This window comes from Ctenopharyngodon idella, chromosome 15 (genome assembly GCF_019924925.1).
Source record: "Ctenopharyngodon idella isolate HZGC_01 chromosome 15, HZGC01, whole genome shotgun sequence".
Taxonomy (NCBI): domain Eukaryota; kingdom Metazoa; phylum Chordata; class Actinopteri; order Cypriniformes; family Xenocyprididae; genus Ctenopharyngodon; species Ctenopharyngodon idella.
In genome coordinates, this window is record NC_067234.1 from 28,044,543 (window position 1) to 28,071,296 (window position 26,754).

The 26,754-nt window shown below is 38.8% G+C and overlaps 2 protein-coding genes across 3 annotated transcripts; one reads left to right on the top strand and one right to left on the bottom strand.

Moving 5' to 3' along the window:
• Positions 1–537: 537 nt before the first annotated feature.
• On the top strand, positions 538–23,066 carry smtnl (smoothelin, like). Of its 2 annotated transcripts, XR_007925199.1 has the most exons (11): positions 538–673; positions 812–1,419; positions 16,371–16,452; positions 16,727–16,984; positions 17,082–17,144; positions 17,247–17,313; positions 18,713–18,856; positions 18,961–19,084; positions 19,913–20,064; positions 21,678–21,754; positions 22,166–22,314. XR_007925199.1 is itself a non-coding variant. In XM_051863270.1 (10 exons), exons 2-10 carry the CDS (start codon positions 943–945, stop codon positions 22,286–22,288), a joined length of 1,494 nt encoding a protein of 497 aa, XP_051719230.1. In that variant the 5' UTR covers positions 538–673; positions 812–942; the 3' UTR covers positions 22,289–23,066. The 2 variants fall into 2 exon arrangements, 1 of the variants encoding a protein (XP_051719230.1); XM_051863270.1 differs by lacking the exon at positions 21,678–21,754 and having other exon boundaries at positions 22,162–23,066.
• tmem199 (transmembrane protein 199) lies at positions 22,938–25,623 on the bottom strand. The gene is made up of 6 exons (XM_051863271.1): positions 25,090–25,623; positions 24,933–25,006; positions 24,726–24,815; positions 24,591–24,633; positions 24,400–24,512; positions 22,938–24,296 (listed from the first exon to the last, which is right to left on the bottom strand). The coding sequence occupies exons 1-6, from the start codon at positions 25,259–25,261 to the stop codon at positions 24,201–24,203; spliced, it is 588 nt and encodes a 195-aa protein (XP_051719231.1). The 5' UTR covers positions 25,262–25,623; the 3' UTR covers positions 22,938–24,200.
• Between the last annotated feature and the right edge of the window lie 1,131 nt (positions 25,624–26,754).

The window sequence follows — 26,754 nt, forward strand, 5'->3', positions numbered from 1 at the left end:
CTGCAACAATGCATTAGGTAACCCACAATCTCACTCCTCATAACTGTACCTATAAACATCAAATAACATGTTCAGATTGGATGTCATTGTGTGACATCATGCATACATTCAGTGTGGACAGACAAATTGCTTGATGCTGGAAACTTGTTAGGACAGTTTAAACCACATATTGTCACTCGTTACAGTGTAAACAGGTACTTTAAACCCTTAAAAGTGCAGTCTTTATCCTGACCTCAACCACCTCACTCTGAACCCAGTGAAAGTGAGACAGAAAACAACAAAAGGCGTGTCTGTTCCTCTCTGATATAGCCCTGCTGAGACAGTAGGACATGCTTGAGCTGGAGTAATGTGAGCAGTGGCCTTTATCTGTCAGAAGAAGAAAAAAAAGAGCGAGGAAGAGTGAGTGAGAGAGAGCAGAGACAGAGCACTGTGTTGTGAAAGTGGAGATTAATACAAATACAGTGGAAAGAAGGAGGGGGAGCCAGGATAAAGTGGAGCTCTATCTCTCCTCCTCTTTTGTCTTGTTCCCTCCCTCTCTCCTCCCTCCCCCGGGCTGCAGGAGTAGTAGGAGGTTAACGTGACTGTGAGAGCTGTACTTTAAAACAGCACGGCTGGCAGAACACACTCACACACTCAGACACACTTACAGCAGGAAATCATACTAAAACACAAGGTCTGTAAACTCACTCAAGCAGTCACAATTTTAAATTTTTCTACTGTATTTTTTATGCTGAGTGAGCTTTAAAGATGAGCTTTTTATTCATTCAATAAGGAAATTAAGCTTGTTTCTGACTTAGTTTTGTCTCCACAGGTCACTGTTGTCATTTCCTCTGGATTTCTATATGGATCTGGGACTTTAAACAATTTCAAGAGGGAGATATCAGAAACAGATCTGAATTTGTTGTTGGACTGTAAAGGAAGATAGCTGGACTCACAGAAGAGATGGACGCAGGCCCGTTGGCATCAGTGGCCGAGGGCTCTCCGGAAGGGGAGACGGTGTGTGCCGCTTTGGCCCGCTATGAAACCACGTTGCGAGATGCTGTGCGCGAGATCCATGTGGATGTCAGCGCTTTCAAGCTAGGCATCGAGCGGAGACTAGAAGAGGCCATTCATGTGAGCGGACCTCTAGGCCGAGCCGTGGCGCAGCTACAGCAGGAGAACCGGCAGCTCAGGGGTCAGTTAGAGGCCTTGACCCGACAGGTAGAGATGCTGACTGGGTCGGTGTGTGACAGAAGCGCACTTCTCACGGGAGGATCGGCACCACCACAGACCAACAACAGCACAGCAGGGCATCAGTCTCCACCGTCTGTGGCCCCCAGCGTAGCGGCTCTGACCGGCTCCGCCAGCGGCTCAGCCTCCAGCCCCACCACCACACGTTTCTCCAGCAGAGCCACCTTAACTGTCACCAGCAAAACAAACGTGAGTAGACATTTGCAAGAATGAGTGGAAGGGTGACCTCGAGTGAGGTCATTTTGTGGAACTGGAAAGAATGAAGTGATGTGAGAAACCTTATGTTCGAAAACTAAATATTTAGACATATAGAGAAGCCCAAAGCTGGAAAACATATACAAGCCAACTGAATGTTGAATTTGTCTCAGACTTCTGGCACAGTCTCTGACAAATGTGGGCTGACATTTAGATCATTTACTGCCATCATTTCAACCTAGTATTATGATGAAGTTAAGCCACATATGGCCGTGCATTATGGTTATTGTACCACAGTTAAGGGTGTTCTTATAGGCACAATGCGAATAAACAATTTTGACCACCGAACATCCATATTTTTTGGATGTTTAGAGTTGACAAGCTACTGATCAACTTGCTGCATTAATATCAAATTTAGAGTTGGATCAGTTTTATAAAATTAATGTGGTTTTTAGACTGCAAAGGTGACAGAAGCTGCATCTTAAGTGGCTTATATTCCAGAAAAGAGGCTGTTTGAGCCGTACGGTCTCACATATGGCATTATTATTTCTGTGCCCCTGAGAGTACAGTCCCACATATAAGATTTAGAACGTTCAGCGACGTCACATAACTGCCAGATTCAAACTGTGCTTTCGCGCTTTGGCTGCGAGACGGACGCGTTCAGCGCTTGTCATATATCACAGCTATGCAGTGTTTTCAGCCACATAATGTTTTTTTTAAGGTTTCAGACATTTAAATACGCATAAGCACCAGTGAAACAATACATTTAGAGTTTATAAAATACACACTGATGTCAGACATCAGTGGAAGCAGCAATAACAATCCATTCAAATATAATTTGCCGACATTTATTCATATCAGACACACATAATGGGCCTAAGTAACTATAAAAGTTACTCTATTATTCTTCCAGTTCACCAGCCACTTACCTGCATATATTTCGGGAGAAACTGATGAATTCACATGCTGTAAATCTGACTGACAGGACTCTGCGAACTGTGGGGCAAACTAAGATGGCGGCGCCCATCTCGCGTTATAGATCAAGATAAAGATCATTTATAAAGGTTTTTAAACGACAAAACACACTCACTTACACATATTTGAGAATCGGAATATCAGATAGTTGATGACATGGTAAGCAAGTTTATGAATATTTTAAATAAAAAATGAAAAACAAAATAATAGCGATCTATCTGTCATACAGTGTTATTGTGGCTGCCTTCAGCGTAAGTGACACGCATGACGCGTCGCCATGGAAACAATAAGGGCAAACGTTCTAAAATAACGGTCGCCTTAAAAAAAAAAGACTCACTCTGGGGGGGGGGTTCAGAATATTTTAAACTCATGCTTGAAAGGGTTAATGCTGCATGAATGCATTTACACGGGAATTAAAACTGCAGAAATTATGTTATGAAATTTATGCTTAAAAATGAAATACAAAATTCTGCCATGAAACTCTAAATGACCCAGACTAAACTTAACCTGCTTGCAATCACATCATTCTCTATAGGGCACAGCTGATTGGTTCCTGCTGTATCAGTAGCCAATGAGCTCACAGCTCAACCTTGAAATATTTGGTTAGCATTTGCTGTAGCAGTTGCAGAAACCCTCCACCTTCCCCAGCTCCACCTGTATCGATCTGCTATTGGGGTTAATTCATGTATGTTACATGTGCAGCAGCAGAAGCATGTCTTACTTGCTCACAGCAGAGTGTTGTGTATGTATTGGCAGTAGCAAGTCCTGTACTTGCTCTGCAGCAGCAGCAATAACCAACAGCAGCAGCAGCATCAGATCTGTTCTGCCAATGCCAAATATATCAACATTGCCATACCCATTACCACTCAGAGAGTTCTCATGACAGAACTAAATTAATAATATAGCTCATATTATATTATATTACAGTATTTATAATAAATATGGAATTAATAAGGTGAAAAATAAGGTGGCTCTGATGCTGCATTTCATTTAGACAAAAACAAAGCAGCATATTTTAGTAAGGCTTTTATACAGCATTATGCCTTTACGCATAATTTGGAGCAAGAACAGAGCAGCTTTCACTTGCCTGTGTAAAGGCTCCAGATTTTTGTGAAATGACACATTTTTAATTAAAAACAATCACTTTGAAATGCTCAAACAACCCAGATGTTTTGTTGATGTTGGTACTGATCAAACCAAGCCCATGAAGCCATTTTAGCAGATGTCATCATGAAAAAGCATGTTTTATTTGATAGGTAGCCTACATTTAATAGTTTGCATAATTATACTGTAATCAAAGTTGAGGGTATTTAGGATAGAATCTGAGATGCAGTTTTCAACAATGATTAGCTGTAATTTGTTTGAGGAGACTTTCTGTTGAGTTGAACCTGTCATCAGCTGCTGCCAGTGACAGGAAAACTCAAACATCATGCAGTCATCAATCATTACTCTAGAGCTCTGTGCTGCCGAGTATAAAAATACTATCATTTGCATAACATTCAAATTAAATTGGCTTGTTTCATAAGGTCTTGTTTTAGATTTCAGGTTTGTAAAAGTTATTTCGAAATCATCATAATTTTAGTAGCTGGGAGTGCAGTTGATTTTGGCTGTGAGTGAGAGTCAGTAGAAAAAAGGAAGGCTGTTATCTTCCCTGCCACATCCACACCTGCCAACCACATAATGAGAGAGCTGCATTTTAGGCTTGTAAAATACTCAGAGACTGTTGTGGCAGGTCTGCGGCGCACTCCCTTTCAGTCCCAGCCTGCAGGAAAAAGTGAGCGAGAAAGACTGGAAAAAGACAGCCAGACTCCACGTGGGGATGTGTGCTGGCCTGCCTCCACATGGCTGTGCTGTGAGCACCTGCAGATATCATGAGAATCACGCTTTATCTCATGCTCTTCCTCCTAACTCTGTCTCTGATTCTGATTCTTACAGAGCCCCGTTGTACTTTCTGTTCTTGGGAAATAACAGTTTATCCTGGGCTCAATCTCAGACTGCCGCCACTGTATCTGTGGCATTTCTTGTTCTCCCAACTATCATTTTGTCTCACACAAAACACTGTCTCCAGAAAACTTCATATCTTTATCACTTTCTCTCCCTCTCTGTCTTTCTTACTCTGTCATTCTATGCTTGGCCTCACTAAAGTTAGTCCTCTGGCAGGTTTTATAGTTCTGACGGACAGACAAATAGATTTGATTGATGAATGGATGGATAGATGGACTGATTAACTGATTGATGACAAAAAGATGCCAGCTTCACTATATATGTGTATATATTTGTTATGAATTTACTGTCAAAACTTTAAATGCACATGAGCCGGATCGTGCTGTGTTCCTCTTCCCTTTCAGAGTTCATGCGGCCAGCGAAATGCTTTTGCTCTGCCCTCACTCTGTGCTGTCTCCGCAGAGGAGTCCTGCACCGCTGCTGCCAATTACCACAGCATTTCTGTGGTTTCAATGGGCCATTGTGTCGACATTCTGCCTCATTTGAAATACGTTGGGTGAGTCAGGATTTGAAGAACACCCAGGACACCTTCCTCCTTTGTTTCTGCACCAAAATGTGGTGTAGATGTAGCACTGCCGGCTCCTTTGGAGTCTCTCATGCTCGGAAGACAGGTGCTTGGCTTGGAACCACACCTGTGGAGTGTGGCCTCACCGCACGACCACATTTGGCCCCGAGCACAAAGGGCCCCTGCCCTTCATTACTGCTGATGTGAATAAATTGTTTAGGGGTCAGTGGGTTATCTTTGATTCTACTGTGCCTCAATATACTCACTGCATTGCAAATGTCAGATACTTTGACTCCCACTGGAGGACGTGTATGAGTTCGGCTGTGCTTCTACAGGGTAAGTGAGGGAGAGAGTGGAGATTGGGGTGGGAGGAAGATAAGATTTGCATGGCTGTTATCTGTGGAAACTCCATTTAGAGCGCATTTAAAATCTCAGTGAAAGGATATAAACACACAGACGCCCACAGACACAAATAAGCTAACAGATATTAGAAATATTTAATATAATATTTTAACTCAGTCGATTTCCTCTTAGCTTCACGCTGTCAATCCCAAATTATGAAGATTATACGGCCTGGATTTGGCCTACGGATTATTGCTCTTGTTTAAGTGTTGTTGTTTTTTTAGCTGCTCTACATTGTGCTCCAAGTTAGCAATGCATTAGAGTGGATGCTAGCAGCTCTCTTCTAGCATCTTGGTTTCAGTTGCTAACCTGGGATGCGTTTCCTGTACAACAACGTAACTCGCTGCTTCACTACCATAGTACGATGCATCATTGAACAAATCAACTAGCTAGTCACGACTGTTTCCCGAAACCATATTGTCGCAAACCTGTCGTTCAACCACGTTGGTGAATGATGTTAAGTATGTGGTGGAATAATAACTTCTTTAAATGAATCCGTTTGAGAACGAATTAATGATTTTAGATTTTTTGCTATAAATTACAGACATGGCATCTGAGAACTAATTCTCATTTTTCTCAGTTATTTTGCTTTATTTCCAGATTCAATCATAGGCTTGTTCTTACGTACTAGAGCATGTACGCACATGTGCACTCTTCAAAAACGGTGCTTAAAATCTTTGCACAAACTAAAATATGTAAATGACATTTGTATATATTTGAAATAAAAAATATACATTGTATTTAATGTCAGCTTGCTTATTTTGCTCAAGTTAAAGATTTATTAAGTCCACGTCATAAAAACAAGAAATTATGCTTCTAACTACAGCTCGAGAGCTGTCGTTCCAACCACACAAATTTGCGATGCAGTTTGCGAATGTTTGTTTGAACGATGGTTTCGGGAAGCACCAGATCCCTGAACTATGTTAGTAACGATGGAACTTGCGATGTTAGTTGGCTAACGCTTTTAGGGAGACGCACCCCTGGTTGACTTGCTAACATGGTTGACAGTGGGTTTCAGAAAATTGTCAACTAAAAATTTCAAGCATACTTTTTGGCAACATTTCTACAAAATGATATTACATTGCGTTGTGCACGTTTCGCAACAGATTCAAAGTGAAATGTCCGGTGAGTGGCGCTAAAAGTGTGTTCAGTTTTATCCGAAATAGATGAGCGTGAATCTGGCAACGTTTTATTACGTTGGTTTTTGAACGTATCACCGCGGTTATGAACTGAAATATCCAGCAAGTAGCGCTAAAAGGTTAATGCTCTATTGCGTTTTAAAATAATGTAGAACTACACTAAAACTACCTGACAGTGTTAATAAAAGCAAATGTTACATAAAAGCGCAATTGCTGAAACAACCATATGCCATTTTAGCTTGTTTCTACAAGTTTTTGAGCTTGTCATGATTCGTGTTTCATGGGACTCATATCCTGAACGCAATTCTGTACCAGCTGAGGTACCGATCAAGCCAAACATATGGAGCTGGTTATGTGATGCAAACTCCAAAATGTGTGCGTTTACAAATCATGCACTAGGGTAAAAATGGTTTTGAGGTCATACTATAATATTTTGCAAGGAGCCACATGAAAATAGGCTAAGTCTTTTTTTAATCCATAGTCATAATTTATGAAAAGGATTAAAAGTTCTTGCTGTTAGTGTTCATTTCTGTTGGAAACTGCGGTGATATGTATGTACTGGTACGTATTTTGCGTTTTGCAGTAATGTTGCCAAAAGTCAGTCCACACATCTTCTCAGACACATTGAATCATCTGCATTATGGCATTAACGTCTTCCTCTAGGCTTGCAGCAACTAGTAGAATTAGCACCATTTTCTTGAATCAAACTAGCCCTAAAAGAAGACGTAGTGCACTTTTTCCACTGTGAAGATGCTAGTGTGTATTTCAGGACTATTAAAAGTAAATAAAAATAAATGATATAATATAAGTTTGACTTGGGAAGTAGCTAATGAATTAAGATGTATTGTTTTTACTGAGGAGCCAATGTGCATCCTCACATGTTTATCTTTCCTGTGAATCATCTCGTGGTCAATACTTTTCAGTCAAGAACTTTCAAACTGGCAAAGAACAGTTTTGACATGCACCGTTTACCATGTTATGACATGACCATAAACATTTATGTCTTCCCTGTCTCAATTATACACACCACACATCTGTAGTAAGGACCTTTTCTCTTCTACACACACCCCATGTTGCCAAGCATTACCAAATGACCATAATAGTACTTCAAATCCCATGTTTGGATCTGGAGTGTGAGAAACGCCCTCCTCACTTTGGCTTACCTCACCATAGAGTGCCAGTACATCTAGTTTTCAGTGCACACAGCCATCTAATATTGCCAAAGAAGAGCTGTTTTTTAAAACATGAAGCCCAGAAAGGAATGTTGTTTGATCTGACGTGCTTTAAATTCGGTTTTGATGTTGGGAATTTTCTAGATTTGGATAGCCTGCCAGGTAGCCATGCAGGCCTCTGAAGGCTTAAAGGCTGAGCATTTGCTTGCAAAGATTCACTTAAGCGTCCACATTTGCAAGGCCACTGGACTCCAGGATTTTTTTTATGAGGCGAAAGCGTATGAAAATGCGCCTGTATAGTTTTACACCTTGGCAGGGGGGTTCAAGGAGCTTACTTGAACATACTAGTGTGTATTTGTTTGCATGTGTTTGTCTGAGATATGCTTGACGTTTCCAGCTCAAACTGGCCCAAAGCCAAAGCTCTCACAATGGAACAGAACGTTTAATCTCCTCCCGTTGCCCTGCCTGGATCTCCATGTCCAGCACAGATTCCTGGCAGAGAAGAAGGAGTAGAACAAAAAACCTTTGCACAGCTATTAATACAGTAGAGTGCAATAGAGAGAAAGAGAGGGCGAGAAAGAGGGAATGTGAGAGGGAGGGTGGAAAAGAGAGAAGAGATTGTGGATGGAGGCTAGAGAAAGGCATCCAGCCGCTCCCATGCTGCCCCTGGCTCTCCTAATTACTTCCAGACAATGCCATGTATTTTCATCTCCGTGGTTACAGGTTAATAATTCGTTGTTTACGGGATGACCTCACTGCCCTTCAGGAACCATTGTCCCACCTTGTAGGAATGCGTATGTGTGGAGAATTTAGGTGAAGAAACTCTAGTGAAGACCTTGCTTATCCACCATGCATGGAGTCACATTACCGCCCATGTGTTTGTCACTGGAGTAGAGTACAAGGCCGTTGGTATCTCAGCTTGTGCTAGAAAGTCTAAACAAAGCTAAGCTCTTAGATATTGTGTGCAAACTGATGTGTAATCCTGGAATGGTCCCTTTTCTCTCCCTGGCCTGAGGCGGTGTGTTTGACCACTGCCCAGGTCTGTGTTCTCCATCTGCAGGTGGGGTTTTAGATGTTCCTCGTCCCTTTGGGCTACAAACTATCAATCATGCTGCAGTGAAGCATACTGAAGTGGACTCGCTGCATGGTCATGTAGTTTTAATCTGAAGAGGTTTCTCAAGAGTACAGGAGCTCCTGCGTCAATGCGACATGATTGTTTACAGATGAGTAATGGACAATTTAGTTTTGAGTTCACTACATGCGCACTTTCCACTATGAGGTTGTTTGGTAAACCAAAGAGGTGTACACCATTTTTCATGTGTGCAAACAAGTTATAAGATATAGTGTGCTTAAAAAATGTGTGATGACAAACAATATAAAAAGATGTCATGTATAGGGCAAAATGCATTTTTTAAGAAGAACACTAGTTTTATACCATTTGAAACTGCTGCGGCAGCAGGGAAGATGCAAGATGCATTAATTTGTTTTATTTTAATGTAAAAAAAAAAAAAAAAACTGTTGAGACAGTGATACGCAAACAAAGTCCCTTTAAGACAAGTCATTTCACTTGGCGGCCATCTTTGAAATGCCTCTCGGGCATTCAAGTGCAGCTCCTATCTCTATGAATGGGGAAACATCAAATTTTCCAAAGCTGTTTGCCAAGCTTTCAATTAAATTTCATATTTGAAATCACCAATGAAATCTGACAACAACTGTCAAATGCAGTCCTAAATGCGCGTCTCTTGTGCCTCATTTCGGAGGCTCGCGTCTGACTGTTTCTATAGGAACCGGAGCTTCTAACGGCCGCTGCAGTGACGCGATGACTTTACCAATCGGCGATTGGCTCTTATTTAGAAGGCGGGACTTATTCCGCCATATTGCGCATTGCACTTTCTCCCATTCAGAACAATACGAGTGACGCGTCTTGTGTTATTCTATAGTCTTTGACGCAAATGCAGACATTCAAGAATTTACAGATATTTCAAAAGTGTACTTAAGTACAGTAACAAAGTAAAAATACTTTGTAACTGTCCACCACTGAGAGTAGCAAAGTATTTTTACTCCTTTAATATAGTTAAGTAGATTTTTGAATATCTCTACTCTAAACTTTACTATTCTACACTTTCATTACATTCCAAGGCATAGCCTTCTACAGTATATGACCTTTTACTTTACTACATTTTTAGAAAAACATGTTCCTGACTTCTGAATTTGTGAACTAATTCTTTCAAGCCAATTTTCATTCTTTTGAGCAAGTTCTTTTCAATGAATCATTTGAACTAGTTCACAAATAGAATTGAATGATTCATTTGTAAGTTCAACTGATCTGATTGCAGCAGTTAACAAATCAATGATTCCATGATCGGGTAAAGACCTGATAGCGATGTCCAATTGGTGAACAAATCATTCTTTTGAGCCAGTTCTTTTTGATGAATCAGTTGAACCAGTTCACATACAGCATTGAATGATTTAATTGTGATTTCAACTGATCTGATTATATCAGTTAACAACGCAATGATTCAATAATCTAATGGAGACCTGATGTCTGATTTGTGAATGTATCATTCTTTTGAACCAACTCTTTTCAACGAATCACTTGAACCGTTCACAAATGTCATTAATTAATCCATTTGTGAATTTGAGTGATTCATTGCATCAGTTAACAACTCAGTTTAAATTCTGATTCAATTATCCAGTCGAGACCTGCTCCGAGACTTGATGGCAATGTCAGATTTAGTTAGTTAGTTTGAAATGCTCTGATCTACAAATATCATTGTTAAACTTACTGATTCAGTCATTTAGTTAAAGTACATCTCAAGCTAACAAAACAAACTGATGAATTAAATTTCAATATTCTGACTCCTAATAATTCATAATAATGTCAGACTGGACTTACTATGACTCAATCTACCTAATTACATTAAGTTACATAAATGAAATTAAATCAGGAGGTCAAATTCAGGGCTTGAATTTACATGGCCTGAAGGACTTTTTATGGTGTGCCTTTGTGAATGTGTGAGTATGTGGGAGTGAAAATGAAGCACACCCAACTCCCTGAGAAATCAAGAGAAATTCTTGTAGTTCACACACAGCTGAGTGTTCAAACATGTCTCTCTCTCTCTGCTTTTCTGCACAGGTTTTCTTTCCATTCCTGCTTTTGCTAGAGGAGAGAAATTGCAGGCTTTGTGGTGCTTTGAAAAACAGGTGTTTGGGCTTCTTTCTGCATGAACACTTGAGTTTGTGGAGGAAATTACAGAGCAAAGACCCTCACAAACCATGCATCCCGTCCCAATCTGTCTCAACTTTATAGACTCTACATCTCTCTGACTTTCTAACAACAGGAAAAATTACTTTTAATTACTGTCAGCCAAATTGGGGGCAAACAATTCTCTTCAATCACAAATGATTCATTTGCTTTTCACACGGTTGATTTATGCCTTAAACAGTATCCACTTTGAGTTTTCTGATCATGACCCCCATTCCCAAATTGAGACCAGCTATTTGTACATTGGCAAAATATAAATAGCATTATCAGCATGGCTTATTAATACCAGAGAGGGCCTTGTAAGAGCTGGCTATCTGTAGGATTTAAATGACTGGAGCTGGAATGAGTCCACTGACCCCTCCAGAGTTCTCCCACAAACATGCCCTCTATTGTTGTTTATGTTCCATTCTGTTCCCCCGCCACCACAACGTTCCAAGAATCTCAAATGTCACAGAGAGGCAAGAATATCCCCTCAGATACGTTTAAAATCAGACAAGCACACACACAGAGCTTCATCAAAACTGGCATTCATCTCTCTGATCATACACAGAGCAGTTCTCTGTTTTCTCTTGCAGTCACAATGCTCAAGCCGCCACACTACCATTTCACTCACCATCAAATCACTCAGAGATTATATACAATACAACCTTGTGATTATCCACAGGAAAAATCTTTTTTTATGCACCCCAGCATTGCACAGGCAGACTGCCAACACGCTGGGGAAATTCTTATTTTGCGGTAGAGGGACATTTAGACTCCCATGAAAGGTTTTCTGTAAGGGGAGTCCATTGTCTGAACGGACTGTACATAGTAACCACATTTAGAGGTATTCAGTTTATGTAGGCCTATTGTAGGACAAAACAAATACACTGAAGACTCCTCAAAGCATTTTCTTGTCTTCTCACCTGCAGGAGTGATTATTGTGTCTCTGAAGGGGCTGCATTCAGTCTTCTAGTGGTCTGTTTTGTATAGTCTGGGAGACGACGCTGCTCTCCACACCACCCTCATTGTCTTTGAGTGTCCTCACTTATGGAGGAACAGCACGTAGACGAGTGACCCTCCCTGAGGACAAAATTATGGACTGTCCAGTTTTTTCCCTCTTTTGTGTGGCTAGAGAACTCAGGCTGAAGTTGAGCTGAACAACTAAATGGTTACGTTGATGATAATTGATATTGAAAATAGTAATTTCAGTGAATCAGTTCAAGTTCACAGCAGTAGCATTGAATGATTCAATTGTGAATTCGGATTGCTGCTGTTAACAACTCAATGATCTGTTCGAAGCCCAATGGCTATGTCCAAATAATGAATGAATCATTCCTTGAGCCGATTCTTTTCAATGAATCAGTCGAACTGGTTAAAAAAATAACATTAATTAATTAATTTGTGAATTCGACTGATCCAGTTGCAGTCGTTAACAGCTCAATGATTCAGTGATCTCCTTGAAGCCTGATAGCAATGTTCGATTCATGGACAAATCCTTTTTTGAGCCAGTTGGCTTCAATGATTAGTTGAATCAGTTCACAAATACAATAAAATTGTGGCAACAGATTACAAGCAATATTATTAATTAAATTCAACACATAAGAATTGAGTTAGAATTAATTAATTCCTTAAAAGTCAACCATTTAAAATGTGTAAAATTAGCAAACACCATTACAAAAACCGCAAACTGACATAAAAAGCAAAGAGTCAAACTGCCCAACTAAATGAAACACCGATCACCATCATGATGACCAAACATTTTCAATAAAATCAACATCAACATCTAAACCTCTGTTAATTCTTGTGTTTCTCTTTCCTAGAGAGATTCTGCTTGTTATCGTCGGGTGTCTTCAATGTTGGCAATAAAAAATAAGAGTTCTTAATTCATCTTTGATGTCCATCTGTTATTCAGATATTTTACTTAAATTTTACTCGTATTAAATGGTTGACATTTAAGGAATTAATTTGATTAATTCTAACTCAATTCTATTTGTTGAATTTAATTAATAATATTGCTTGTAATCTGTTGCCAAAATTTTGCTGAGTAGATATAGTGTATTACTTTTTACAGTGTAGCATTAAATGATTAAATAGTGAATTCAACGGATCTGATTGCATTAGTTATCAAATCAGTGATTCAATGATCTGTCCTTGACCTGCTCTGAGACCCAGATTTGTGAATGAATCATTCTTTTCAGATTGATATTGAAAATAGTCGATAACGTGCGTTACGTATAGTCGATAGTCAGTATCTTCATCGCTTTTTTTGGTATTTAAAAATGAATAATACAGATTGAATGCTGTACTTTAAATACTTTATAGTACATGTACATGCCTGTCAATCAAATGGAACATTTTAGATGTGCCATTTTAATCAAAACAATATTTATTTTTGGATGTTCATTTAAAAAAAAAATTAAAATGAATTAAAAATTAACTGTAAATAATTCAAAATATGAGTAGTAACTTCAATGAGATTGAAAAATAAAAGCAAAATAAAAATAGCATAGCAATGCAATACTACGTTCACACTATGCTTGAATAATCGGTTAATTAAAGAAATAATCAACAGATTAATCAATTATCAACATAGTTGTTAGTTGCAGACTTAGACTAAAGTGCTTTTCCACATGTTCTGTCTCACCTCCCTATTTCCTGCACTTGTTTTATTGCTTCTCTCTATTAACGCGATGACGCATTCCCTGGGATTGGGAATGTGTTGTTCCTGGAGGAAAAAAGAGCAACTGGGGTGAGTGCGTGCAGTTCATTGAACATGTGAGATGGGTGTGGTAAGATTCCCCCCTACACCTCTTAATTTAGCCCAGGGCCGAGCAGCAGGTGACCTCTGTGCCAAAATAGTGCCTGAACCAATACATTTGGAAGGAATATCAGATACAAACCTTAATGGCTGCAGGTGATGTTTTTCCAAATTCAGGCTGTGCAAAAACACTATAATACAGGTCACGTGTCAGCTGATATCCCCTAGAGACACTGACAGTCCAACAACAGACATTCGCAGTGCAGACACTTCAGCACTGGATTGAGCCGAGAACCGTGTTCAGCCAGCAAATCAGAGTTGGATACGTTTCATGGCTGGGGTGAATTTTGTCTCCTTCTCTCAATGGGACAGGCAGCTGCTCCCCTCCGACTGAACGCCCCTCCAGCATTCTTTAGATGTGATGTCATCTGGCCTCCTTCTCGCCAGTTCACTTACTCCTTGAGTCTCACTAGGAAGATATTTCTCTTTTAAAATGCAGTGTTTTTTTCTGATTGCATGCCTGGTTTTTAATCCCTGTGTGTTTTTGCATTTGCATTCACAAACACTTCCTTATAGCCTGTGCACATTTGTTAGCGTATTAGCATGTGTTTGCATGTACTAGCGAGGTTCAGGCCACACACAAAAGAGCTTTTTAAAGTCCTGAGAAGCTGCCAGGTAATTAATGACAGAGCCAGAGACAACGAAACATGCACAGTCATTCTTTTGGTTTACATCCAGGCCCTAAAAAAACTAATCCGCCAGCCCCTTAAGAGACAATCTGCTTTAATAATGGTTAGCTCATTGCAGCTGAGGCCAAACATCTGTATCTGTATAACTATTTGATGGTTGAGGTCTAAAGGAAATGAAGCAAGGCGGCGACCTTCATGTGTCAGTGTGTAACTTCAAGGCACTAATATCAACATGTGATCTTGCATTTAGGTAACTCAGAAAAGTGCATGGAGGGCAGAAGTGGCTATTTAAGATTAAAATAGACCAGCAAAGCAGCAGTATCTATATTGATGACCCACATCAGCCCTGATCCAGAGCTTTGATGTATTTTTAAAGGAGACTAGGCTTCTTTAAACATTACTGGTCTCCATAGTGAATCATAGTGAAGACATCAATCAAATGTCTTTGATTAGATCACATCACTCATTACTTTTGCAGAATGTGCCCTCCTGAAAAACACATTTGGAGCCACTTTGTCTCTCTTCATGTCTTTGATTGGGGTTTGGATAATCGCATCAGTTGCCTCATGTTCTATACCCCGTTTTGGTGCTTATCCATTTGGGACTGGGCCTCTTGTAAAGGATACTTGTTTTTAGGGGCACCAAGGATTGATATATTTTTTCAAATTCTGGATAATACCAATAAACTGATATTTATTTTTATGTTAAAGGAGCTATGTAAGAATTTTCATGTATTAATCGCTTTTTTTGTATTGCCAATGAGTGAATAGCTTGTAACTAAAGTTAAAAAACCCAGACTTTCTAGGTTGTCTATGAAAGCCTGTAGATGTAATGAATGTTACACGTGCTCCTGAGAGCCTCGCTTCCATTCAATGACACATGTAATGAATGCTTATACAATGTTAAGGATAATGCAGAAAGAGTCATTCCATACTGAAAGGTCAATATGTCATACAAAGAAAAGAGATTACTTCAAACTGTAGTCTCATATAGCCAGATCTCAAATACACTATCATAACAGTGTAATTTTAATTACCTCATCTGTTGACATGATGCCAGTGAATCACAGAGCTGGTGCAAATATCCACATATGCCAGATTTCTCACCACTGTCATTTTTGTTGTGTGATTATTTTGTTATCGAGAGGAAAGCATGCAGCACATGTTTACATATTCATCTAAACAAAGCTTTCAGCAGCATAGACGTGTTGAGATGTTCCCTGCAAAGGCATTTCCAACTTTATATTTCTAAGTGAAGAACGAAAAAGAGCTTTGCAGTGAGTATATCAGGGCCTTGAATCACGTTCAGTCTCTTGTACGTTACGTGTGCACAAGTGCGAGCACGAGCAATACGTTGCTGGCTGCAGTTCACTTAACGGCCACCAGTGTCGCTAATAACAAGGGTTTCTGAATTGTACATATAGTCCCTTGAAGGATTAGTTCACTTTAAAATAAAAATTACCCCAAGCTTTACTCACCCTCAAGGTATCCTAGGTGTATACCTTTCTTCTTTCTGATAAACACAATCGGCGTTATATTAATAAATATCCTGACGCATCCGAGCTTTATAATGGCAGTGAACGGGACCATAGAGTATGAATCTCAAGAAAGTGCCTCCATTCACCATAAACATACTCCACACGGCTCCGGGGGTTAATAAAGGCCTTCTGAAGCAAAGCGATGCGTTTGTGTAAGAAAAATATAAATATTTAACAAGTTATGAAGTAAAATATCTAGCTTCCGCCAGACCGCCTTCTAACACGACGTCAGTTACTCTTTCTTCGTAAGTCGAATATGGAAGGCGGTCTGGCGGAAGCTAGATATTTTACTTTATAACTTGTTAAATATGAATCTTTGTCTAAAAATAAATCTCTAAAAACTAAAATCAATTATATGTAAATGCTACAAGTGACTATGTATCACAACATAATAATAATGTACAGTATCAAAAATGGATATTCATTCTGAGATTTGCTAAATATTACATTTAAGTGTGTTACTAAATTATTAGTCTTCTTAAAAATTAATGGTAAATGCTGCTTCTCTCTCTAACAGAGCATTGAGCGAGATGAGCCTATTGAAGTGGATCCAGCACCAATGTCCCAAAGCTTGGAGAATGGACACTTATCCTCAACAGGTATTACCCATAATTCCTTCTGGAAAGCTTATTCTCTATGTTCCCTTTACAAAAATTCTGAAGTGCAATTTATTGAATTGTCAATTCAAAAAAAAAAAAAAAAAAAAAAATCTAAATTCAATAAACATTATACCTTGCAATAAACAATGTAGTTAATTTTTATAATTAAAAAATTGATATAGATAGATAGATAGATAGATAGATAGATAGATAGATGTGAAGGGGCCATTATACTGCTTCAGTTGTAACTTATTTACATCCTCTGTCCAATCAGAAAACTCTACTGTGCCTTTGAGGAGAAACTCACCATCCAACGGTGTGTCACAGGAGCACTCTGCCCCCGTTCCCATGGCGATGCCACACCTGCCCATCACAGCAACCACAAAAGTGGCTGACTCTGCAGTTATGAAGAGTCCAGAGTCACCTGGTAGCCCAATGCAAGCAATGCCCTCAACTATAACAGATTCACTGACAAACAGTCAGCCGGTCAGCAGCGATAACCAGCCACAAGTTGAGTCTCCTGTTCATGCAGGTACAGTATGACTCAATCACAGCTTCAAAGAGTGAGGCTACAGATGACTCTTTCTGCTGTCAGCACCTAAATGTGTGTGTTGGTCTTGTGGTTACAGTGCCGTCTGTGAAAACATGGGCTCCAACTCCAGCCAGGACTATGGGTTCTCCACGGCTCAGTGGTAGGACAAATTCAACCAATCTCTTTGACTCATATACACAGCATGTGCTTTTATCATAAAGTCTGTCTCACTGTTTGTATCACTCCATGTTTTGTCTTACAGAGAAAGCATCGTCAGCTCCGGCCAAGTCAGTGACTTACTCTGGGCTTTTCTCACACAATACAGACAGGTGGGTCGAGTGTGAATATGCGTAAATGCAAATCAAATTTGCAATATTCTCTCACTTAGCAAGACAGTCTAACTTTACACTTTACAATAAGGTTCAATTTGTTAGCTTTAGTTGGTACATTAGTTATTATGAACTATCAATAATAATACTTAAATTATTTATTAATCTCAGTTAGGTCATTTCTATACACAGGGGTGCACATAACTTTTTTGGTCTGGTTCTCAAGGGAGCACCTGGAGATGTTGCTTGGTACTCACACTTTACGCGACACACTTATCCTAAAAGCTGTCCTCATTACTTTCCTCCTGACTGCTCTCCTCACTATCTTCTTTTCTCCCAAACATGGTAGATGATGATTTTTTTTTTTTTTTTTTTACTAACATTAATGACACAGACAACAGCAAGAATATTAGGCTACTATCACTTTAAGAAGGAAACCACGGACCGAATAACTGACACACATCCGGTTTCTTTCTCAACTGTTCACTTATGACGTAACCGAGAGAATACTTGCCGAGACAGGTATTTTGACATAATTTTGTGTGTATGTGTCCGTTCAAGCGCAAGAAATGCGAAATTCAATTCAATTCAATTCAATTCACATTTATTTGTATAGCGCTTTTCACAATACATATCGTTTCAAAGCAGCTTTACAGAGAATGCATGTCAACATTACAATTTAGAGAATGCAGTTAGCTAATAATGTATTAATTTAGGCAATTAATTTACAATCACTGTTAGCAATTTAATTGAAGGTAGAAGCAAAGAGCTCCTGGAAAAATGAATTACATATTAAAAATAATTAGGATATATAGAAATTTAGGAATGTACGAAAGAGGATTTAATTCGGTGTTTGAGCGCTGTCTGACTCTCTCTCTCTTTCTCTCTTTCCTTTCGGGGGTGTGAGGATTTTCGCCTCTTCTTCCGCTTTTAAAATCGTTTGAATGTGTTAATTGGCGAGACAAAACACGTCCAAATGATAAACTTTCACTCTATGATGGTTAAATATAGCAGTTAATCCGCGAATCACATGCGTGCCGAACCGTTGGACCTTATCCGTACGGATCACGGATTAACTGCGATCCGTTTCACACCTAATAATTAAAGAACACACTTATCATCATGATTGCTTTCTTACCAGAGATGGAGAAAAATTCTACTCCAGTAAGTAAACGTGTCCCTGTGAACCGGTCCTCAAAACTGTTGGCACTCAAAAGCGCTTCCCTCCATGTTTTCTGGTGCGCGTCGTTTATTTTTACCGCGCATGCGCACCTGCGTACCACTTATGTGCACCCCTGTCTATACAGTATCATTTATAAGGTAAATAAGATAAAAAAAAAATAAAAAAAAATTCACAGAACTGAAATCTACCTTAGCCATCTCTATCTCTTTACATCAGGAATGTGGATATGCCAGGAGATTTATCCTTCGGCAGAGGTATTGAGCGCAGACGAGAGCTTGTGAGGTCCCAGACTTTACCTCGAAACATTGGAGCCCAGGCACGCAGATCCATTTTTGAGAGGCTGGACTCTGAAAACAACAGGTAATGTAATTGTCCTGCTTGTCTATGCAACCATGTGTTTTTTTTTAACACTCTTCAAAGTCAATCCAAGTAAAAACCTCTTGCTTTGATCTTTCCCAACTCAGTCGACCCAAGCCAGTGGATTCCAAACCAAAGCTAAAACGCTCTCAGAGCTTTGGAGTATCCAGCGCTAGCAGTATCAAGCAGATTCTTCTGGAGTGGTGTCGATCCAAGACTATTGGGTACCAGGTAAGACATTCCATAGACACGGCCAGAGTATTAAAACTAAAAAGGTTTAACAACACTTCAGCCTGATAAGATGCAGATTATCATGCCTTATAGGGATTCCTATACTGTTATTTTAAGATTAAGCACATTGGAAAGTGGTATACTGTTTATTAGCTTTAACATATCAACTTTATCAACATCAGTAAGAGTGTGAATGAACATTATGTGTGTGGTATTAGTGTTTCTCTCTCTCTATATATTCTGACTGACTCTAGTGCGGCTTTGCAACCAGCCCATGTGGCTCTAGTTAGAGATAGTAATGTAATGGTCAAGCCTAATTTAGAATCAAGAGAGAGCAGTATGTAAACATGAGAACCAGAGCAGACAGCTGACGAACACGCATGACGATTTAGATTTCTCTCAGTGACAGAGACTGTCTTAGCCTGTCGGATTTGCCAGCTTCAGATAACAAATGAACACTGTTTAAATGATGAGGTGTAGAGAAAACTTTAGCATATGAATATAAGAGACAGACAACAATAAAACATATGCTCTGACAACCACAATCAGATCTGCAGAATCTCAAAGGAAGCTATTGTTGTTCTTTTCCTTTCGCTTACTCACTGATCAAGGGGAACAAATGCTAGAAGAATAATACCTTCTTTTTGTAATCTATTGTTTTATTTCAAGTAACATTGTTATGGATTTCATATGAATTTTACGTTTATATCAGCATTTATTATAAGGAAGTATATAAAGCCAATTTTGACTTTGTGTTGATGGTTACAGGGACAAAACCCCAGTGTCCCATGAAATATAATAGCTCCACTCTCTCCCTTTAATCTGCAGAACATCGACATTCAAAACTTCTCATCCAGCTGGAGTGACGGCATGGCATTCTGCGCCCTGGTCCACTCTTTCTTCCCTACAGAGTTTGATTACAACGTCCTGTCCCCTGCCGAGCGCAAACATAACTTCGAGCTGGCATTCAGCACAGCAGAGTAAGTCAGTGCAATGGAGGCAAATCTGTTCAGTCTTTTGACAATGGCATTGAGATGTCGACACACATCATGGTGCCTTAATCTTTTGAAATTGAGTAGTTTGTCTTAGTGTCTTCCCTTTAGCATACTGAAAAGATGAATAACAAATAGAAATATGATTTATACACTACTGTTCAAAAGATTGGGGTCAGTAAACTTTTTTTTAAAGAAATTAATACGTTTAGTCAGCACGGATGCATAAGATTGATCAAAGTGACACTAAAGACATTTATAATGTTACAAAAGATTTCTTTTAAATAAATGCTGTTCTTTTGAACTTTTTATTTATCAAAGATTCCAAATAAAAATGTATTACAGTTTTTAAATTAATAATATTTCACAATATTACTGTTTAACTGTATTTTGATACAATAAATGCAGCCTTGATGAGCATAAAAACCTTTTCAAAAACATTAAAGGGTTAGTTCACCCAAAAATGAAATTTCTGTCATTAATCACTCACTCTTATGTGGTTCCACACCCGTAAGACCTTTGTTCATCTTCAGAACACAAATTAAGATATTTTTGATGAAATCCAAGAGGTATATGACTCGTCCATAGACAGCAATATAATCAACACTTTCAAGGTCCAGAAAGGTACTAAAGACATTGTTAAAACAGTCGACGTGACTGCAGTGTTCAACCTTAATTTTATGAAGCGACAAGAAGACTTTTTATGCGGAAAAACAAAACAAAAGTAACTTTATTCAACAGTCTCTTCTCTTCCCTCTCATTATCCTTACGTAGTTGCTGCAGTAAGCACAGTGAAGGATTCCGTGTTTATGTCCAAATGCCGGCTCAGTATTGGCCAAAGCTGCACACGTGAGCAGCACGACGCATGCGTGTGATGTTGACGCAGGAGCCAGCCAATAATGAGTCGGCGGTCTAACGTAGAACCTGGAAGCGCTGGACGTAAACAATCTATGAGAATGACACAGAAAAGAAGATATTGTTGAATAAAGTCATTATTTTTGTTATGTTTTTGTGCACAAAAAGTATTCTCGTAGTAATCTGTAGTCACGTCGACTGTTTTAACGATGTCTTTACTACCTTTCTGGACCTTGAAAGTGTTGATTATATTGCCGTCTATAGATGAGACATAAACCTCTCGGATTATATCAAAAATATCTTAATTTGTGTTCCGAAGATGAATGAAGGTCTTACGGGCGTGAAACGACATGAGGGTGAGTAATTTTTGGGTGACCTAACCCTTTAAAACATTGTATTGACCCCAAACTGTAAAAACGTCAGTATACTTTTGCAGGGCATTAAAAGGGATATTGTGTCATTATGTACTCAACCTCATGTTTCAAAAACAGGAGGAAAAGAAGAAAAAAAAAAGCTGCATATAAGTAGCAAAAACATAGTCCATATAGATTAGGTGCTATATTCAGTCTGTATGAAAAAGGTCACTAGGCCTATAAAAAGAGCTTCGTAAAGATTCTTCCAAAATCTCCTTTTATGGTCTATGGAAAAATAACATAAGTTTGGAACGACATACGGGTGAGTAAATACCAGCAACATATTCATTTTCATTTAAAAGCACCAATAAAGTATTAAAAGTCTTTAAATAGGAATGGACCGGACAGATGAGATGTGAACTTGATGTGACCCGACCTAACAAGCTGAACAGAATGATTCCAAAATGCAAGTTGACGCAAATCATCTGCAGTTGTGCTACACATCACCTCACAGTACGGCACAAAATATAATGTTACTTAGTTTCCGATGCATCTGAGTCTAGGGTGTCCGTAACCTGCACTTTAAACCAGTAAAGCATGCCAACAAATCCCAGTTGAACTCAGAGGAACCTCCCCTTCCCCTCAACCGGCTCCTCCGACTTGACAACCCTGCGGCATGACATCATTCTCCTAGTGTCCCAATTCCCACATCTTGAAATATTTACATAGACCTAAAACTGCACTATGAACATCTGAACGGTCATCTGAACATATGTATTACAGTTATCATATAAACTTAAATAGTCAACAAACATGGAGAATGAATAGGAACAGCCATACACATCCACCCGTTAAATCTGTTTCTCTCTATTTCCAGGAAGAAAGCTGGCTGCGATAGGCTTATCGAAGTGGAGGACATGATGGTGATGGGCAGAAAGCCAGACCCCATGTGTGTCTTTACTTACGTCCAGTCACTATATAATCACTTGCGCAAGTTTGAGTGAGATCTTGGCCTCTTCAGCCCCAGCCGAACACTCTGCACTGCCCTCTGCTGGACAAAACTGAACTGTTGATATAGATACGATGGTTTGGGGTTGCAAAATGTCCATGGGAACCCACACCATTTCAAGCATGACGCTTCTACGGTTGCATTTTAGTCAAGAAAAGGTCATCGACTATTTATACAGAGCATTGAGACATGGCTTTTGTGTATCTGGCCTCTGATTTATTACTAATCACTGCATTATGGAGCCATTTTGTAGACTGCAAGGATAGAGGCAGAAATCTATTAGTGGATTTCATATTTACTAATGAAAGAAATAGAATGTACAGGAAATAAGGTACAATATATCATGTTCTCAGATAGATCGGCACATTTTTTATAACTGTTTTGTCTTTTTTTTCTAATTTTCAGTGGCATGAGCTGCACGTTTCTGGTTGTCTTTTATACTGTGTCTGTAGCTTTGCCAAAGCTCATATACACAGGTGCATGTGCAGGACGTACAGTACACAACATAAAGTAAGCACTGGATCTGCGTTTTAACAGGAAATGCTGTAAACCTGGTTAAACAAAGCTTGACTCTAAACAGTGAGCATCACCAGGGAGTGTGATATTAAATGTTTTTTTTTCTTTTGAATGCTTTTGACTCAATGTTAGCTTTTTGGATGTTTTTTATTATTTTCTTGTAAAAAAGAAAAAGAAAAAAAGATGACATTTTCCCACACTACATCTTGTGAGTCCATAACAATTACAATAAACATCAAAGCACAATTCATTAACAACCATGTCTCTTAGTTATGACTGAAACAAGAAATGACACTCCTGTAGAAGACATTCCAATAAATACTAAGATGATAGATGTGGAAAACAAAACAACAACATGATCATAATATACACTTGAGTGTTTTGAAATTCAAAGGATTAGTTCACATTCAAATGAAAATTAGCCCAAGCTTTATTCACCCTCCAACCATCCTAGGTGTATATGACTTTCTTCTTTCTGATGAACACAATCGGAGTTATATTAATAAATATCCTGACGTATCCGAGCATCATAGGCTTACTCCACATGGCTCCGGGGGGTTAATAAAGGCCTTCTGAAGCGAAGCGATGCGTTTTTGTAAGAAAAAAGATCCATATTTAACAAGTCATGAAGTAAAATATCTAGCTTCCACCAGACCGCCTTCCGTATTCAAATTACAAAAAAAAACAGAACTGGTGTTGGCGCGTCAGTTAAGCTTTTTCCCCTAAGTTGAACAGGGAAGGCATAGGACGCAGCGTAAGCTTTTTGAACTGCGAGAGGCATTGCGCTTTCTTCCTAAGTTGAATATGGAAGGCGGTCTGGCGGAAGCTAGATATTTTACTTCATAACTTATTAAATATGGATTTTTTTTTTTTTTTTCCACACAAACACATCGCTTCGCTTCAGAAGGCCTTTATTAACCCCCCGGAGCCATGTGAAGTACGTTTATGATGGATGGATGTGGATGGAGGCACAGCTCATGCTCGTTGGTAACGCTCACTTGCCATTATAAAGCTTGGATGCGTCAGGATATTTATTAATATATCTCCGATTGTGTTCATCAGAAAGAAGAAAGTCATTTACACCTAGGATGGCTTGAGGGTGAGTAAAGCTTGGGATAATTTTCATTTGAAAGTGAACTAATCCTTTAAGTGGTTTCCAAGAAACCTGATTGATTCTAATCTTGTACATTGTGATTTAAAGGATTCCTTTGCAAAATCCTTTTACTATATGTTAAGTCAAGACTAATTTGTAAATAAACACTGTTAAACATTTCACTGTTTGGATTCGGAGGGAAACAAAAAACAAACAAACAAACTAATCAGCAAGCAGGAAATGAAGCTGTAGAGTGAAAGAGGTTTGTGATGACAAAACTGTATGATGTTCGTTGGTATTAGGGCTCTCCAAGGTCTCCCTCCATAGTCCGGACGAGAACATAAAGCTCAGCAAGACCGACAACAGATGCTGCAATCACTGCAGCTATTACTCTCTGAAAGAAAAAATGCACAAAAACATTAGAAATATGCGTTTAGTTCCAAAACACCTGGAAATTTCACTGTGCCATGATTGGTGTGAATGCTGCGTGCACTTACTGATGTTGTCTCTGTGAAGACATACTGGCTGCCCAGATATGAACAAGCAAATGCTGCAACTACAGTTACCAGGAAGTTGAATACAGTAACAACAACTGCCTTCACAGAACGTACTGCAGAACACAAATGACAAGATGAATAACAAGACAAAGAGACACATTAAAAATGAGAAAAGGGAACATGGTGTTTACCTTCTCTTCCAAAGTCTGCTAACGTTCCATGATGATTCATTTCCTTTTGAGTAAAACAGTATATTAATAAATATGACAGTATTTTCAAAAACTATAGGCACATGTTTGTTATCAAGACTGTAAAAGAGAGTTCACCTGCGGATTTACATTCCGTGTTATTCTCTTATATTCTTCATTGGCAAGTTTCGCTTTAATTTTTTCTAGGCGGGCCACCAGCTGGGGGTTCTGTTGGGTTTAAATAGTTATTTTGATGATCAAGCTTCAAACACAACTTGAAACAAAAGTCATTTTACAATATTAATGACTGTAAACCCAGACAGTAATGCAGTGATTCTCACTTACCCTTGGAGGTTTGACGACTTCTGGAAGATGAAGTGCGCTGTCCTCAAACAGCTCATGAAGGTACACTGGATGTCCTACAAAAACATCAAACTCAGCTTCTAATGTGCATTAAGAAGCTTCACAAAATGCTCCACAACTGCATGTGTATGTTTCTTACCATTTTCTTGAAGAAGCTTGTGTAGTTTTCTCACAGTCTTGAATGGAATGATGGACTGATCTTTCAGAGCATTCAACTCTTCCGTCAGCTCTTCTGATAAGGCAGATTCCCCCTCCAGTAAATCTCTCACCTTCTCCCGAAATCTCTCTCCGATTTTAAACGAAGAAGCCATAATAACAAAGATGTCTGCTCAAGTTCAGTGCACGTTAACGTGCATTTAGTTGTATAGATCAGTAATAAATCTGGGTTGTGTTGACACTAAATAGAAAAGTAGCGTAAAGCAAAAAGGCAACTTCCTCATTTAACCTATCAAAAGGCTAAAAACTACAATCGATTCAGCGTCAAAAGGTTATATAAATTAAAAACAGAAAATATTCCTAACAGAACTAAACTATAATGTTACACCCATATACTTATTATATTTTTATCTTAAATTGAGCATGTCTTGTTTTCAACCCTGCATATCAGCTGATTTATTCCTCTTCTTCTGGTGTTAACGGCGGTTGGCAGACCAACTAAAATGATGCGTTCCCGCCACCTACTGGATAGGAGTGTGGAGCGCATAATGGTTGGGAAGTTTGAAAACAATAAGACAGTAAATAAATAAAAAAAATACAACTTCTTTTTAGAAAATAATTAATTCATGAAATATTCTTGATTGTTTTGGGCCATTTCCTAACAGAACCTGAAGTGACAAATTATTTATTCCAAAATATCTTAAAGCTTGAATTAGTTGAACTCTTGCTCCTTTATATGCATCATACTCTACAAGTATGTGTTCCTCTGATTCTGCTTGACCACATTTGTCACAGCTTCCAGTTTCATGCTTCCCCATTCTATGCAGACACTGATTTAACGAACAATGTCCAATACACATTCTTTACATTAAAACGTCTTCTTTTCTGTTGCCAAACTTTCTTCTTTCTAGACCTACTTTCTCTTGAATATGATGAAAGTATCTACCTTTTGTTCCACTATCCCACTCCTTCTGCCATTTCTTTATTTCATTTGCAATACCCTTTCACTTCTGCTTTACTCATTGACACTTCAATGTCAATTTATGCACGTTTCAAAGCCTGTTTAGCTATATTGTCTGCCTCCTTGTTTCCTTCTACGCCCATATGTGATGGTACCCACAGGAAGTTTACCATAAGTCCAGATTGTCTTATTCTAAAGAGACTCTGCATCACTTCAAATATCATATCTTGTCTTGCTGTTGATATTCCAGTTAACAAGCTATTTAAAACTGAAAGGGAGTCTGTACAAATTACTGATCTTATTGGCTGTACATCTTCTATCCACTGAATAGTATCAGCTGATTTATTCTTCTTCAGCGTGTTAATTGGCTGGTTGCAAACCAACTAAATAATTGCACACCGCCACCTACTGGCCTTTTCGGATTGAGGCGCATGACTGTATAAAACAAAGAAAAACAGGGTTTTAAAAATTTAAAAAGTCAGTTATTTGTATTATATTCTAAGACCAATATGGTTTTATATAATCCCTCATCGTCTTATATTTTATATTTTATTTAATTTGTTTATGCACGTTATATTAATCAACTAAAAAAATGTAAGAAGAGAAGCATCCCCTTTGTATTGAATTATTTTTTTTATTGAATTTTAGTAAAGCACAACAGAACAAAGTCAAAACAAGGGTTTGGTT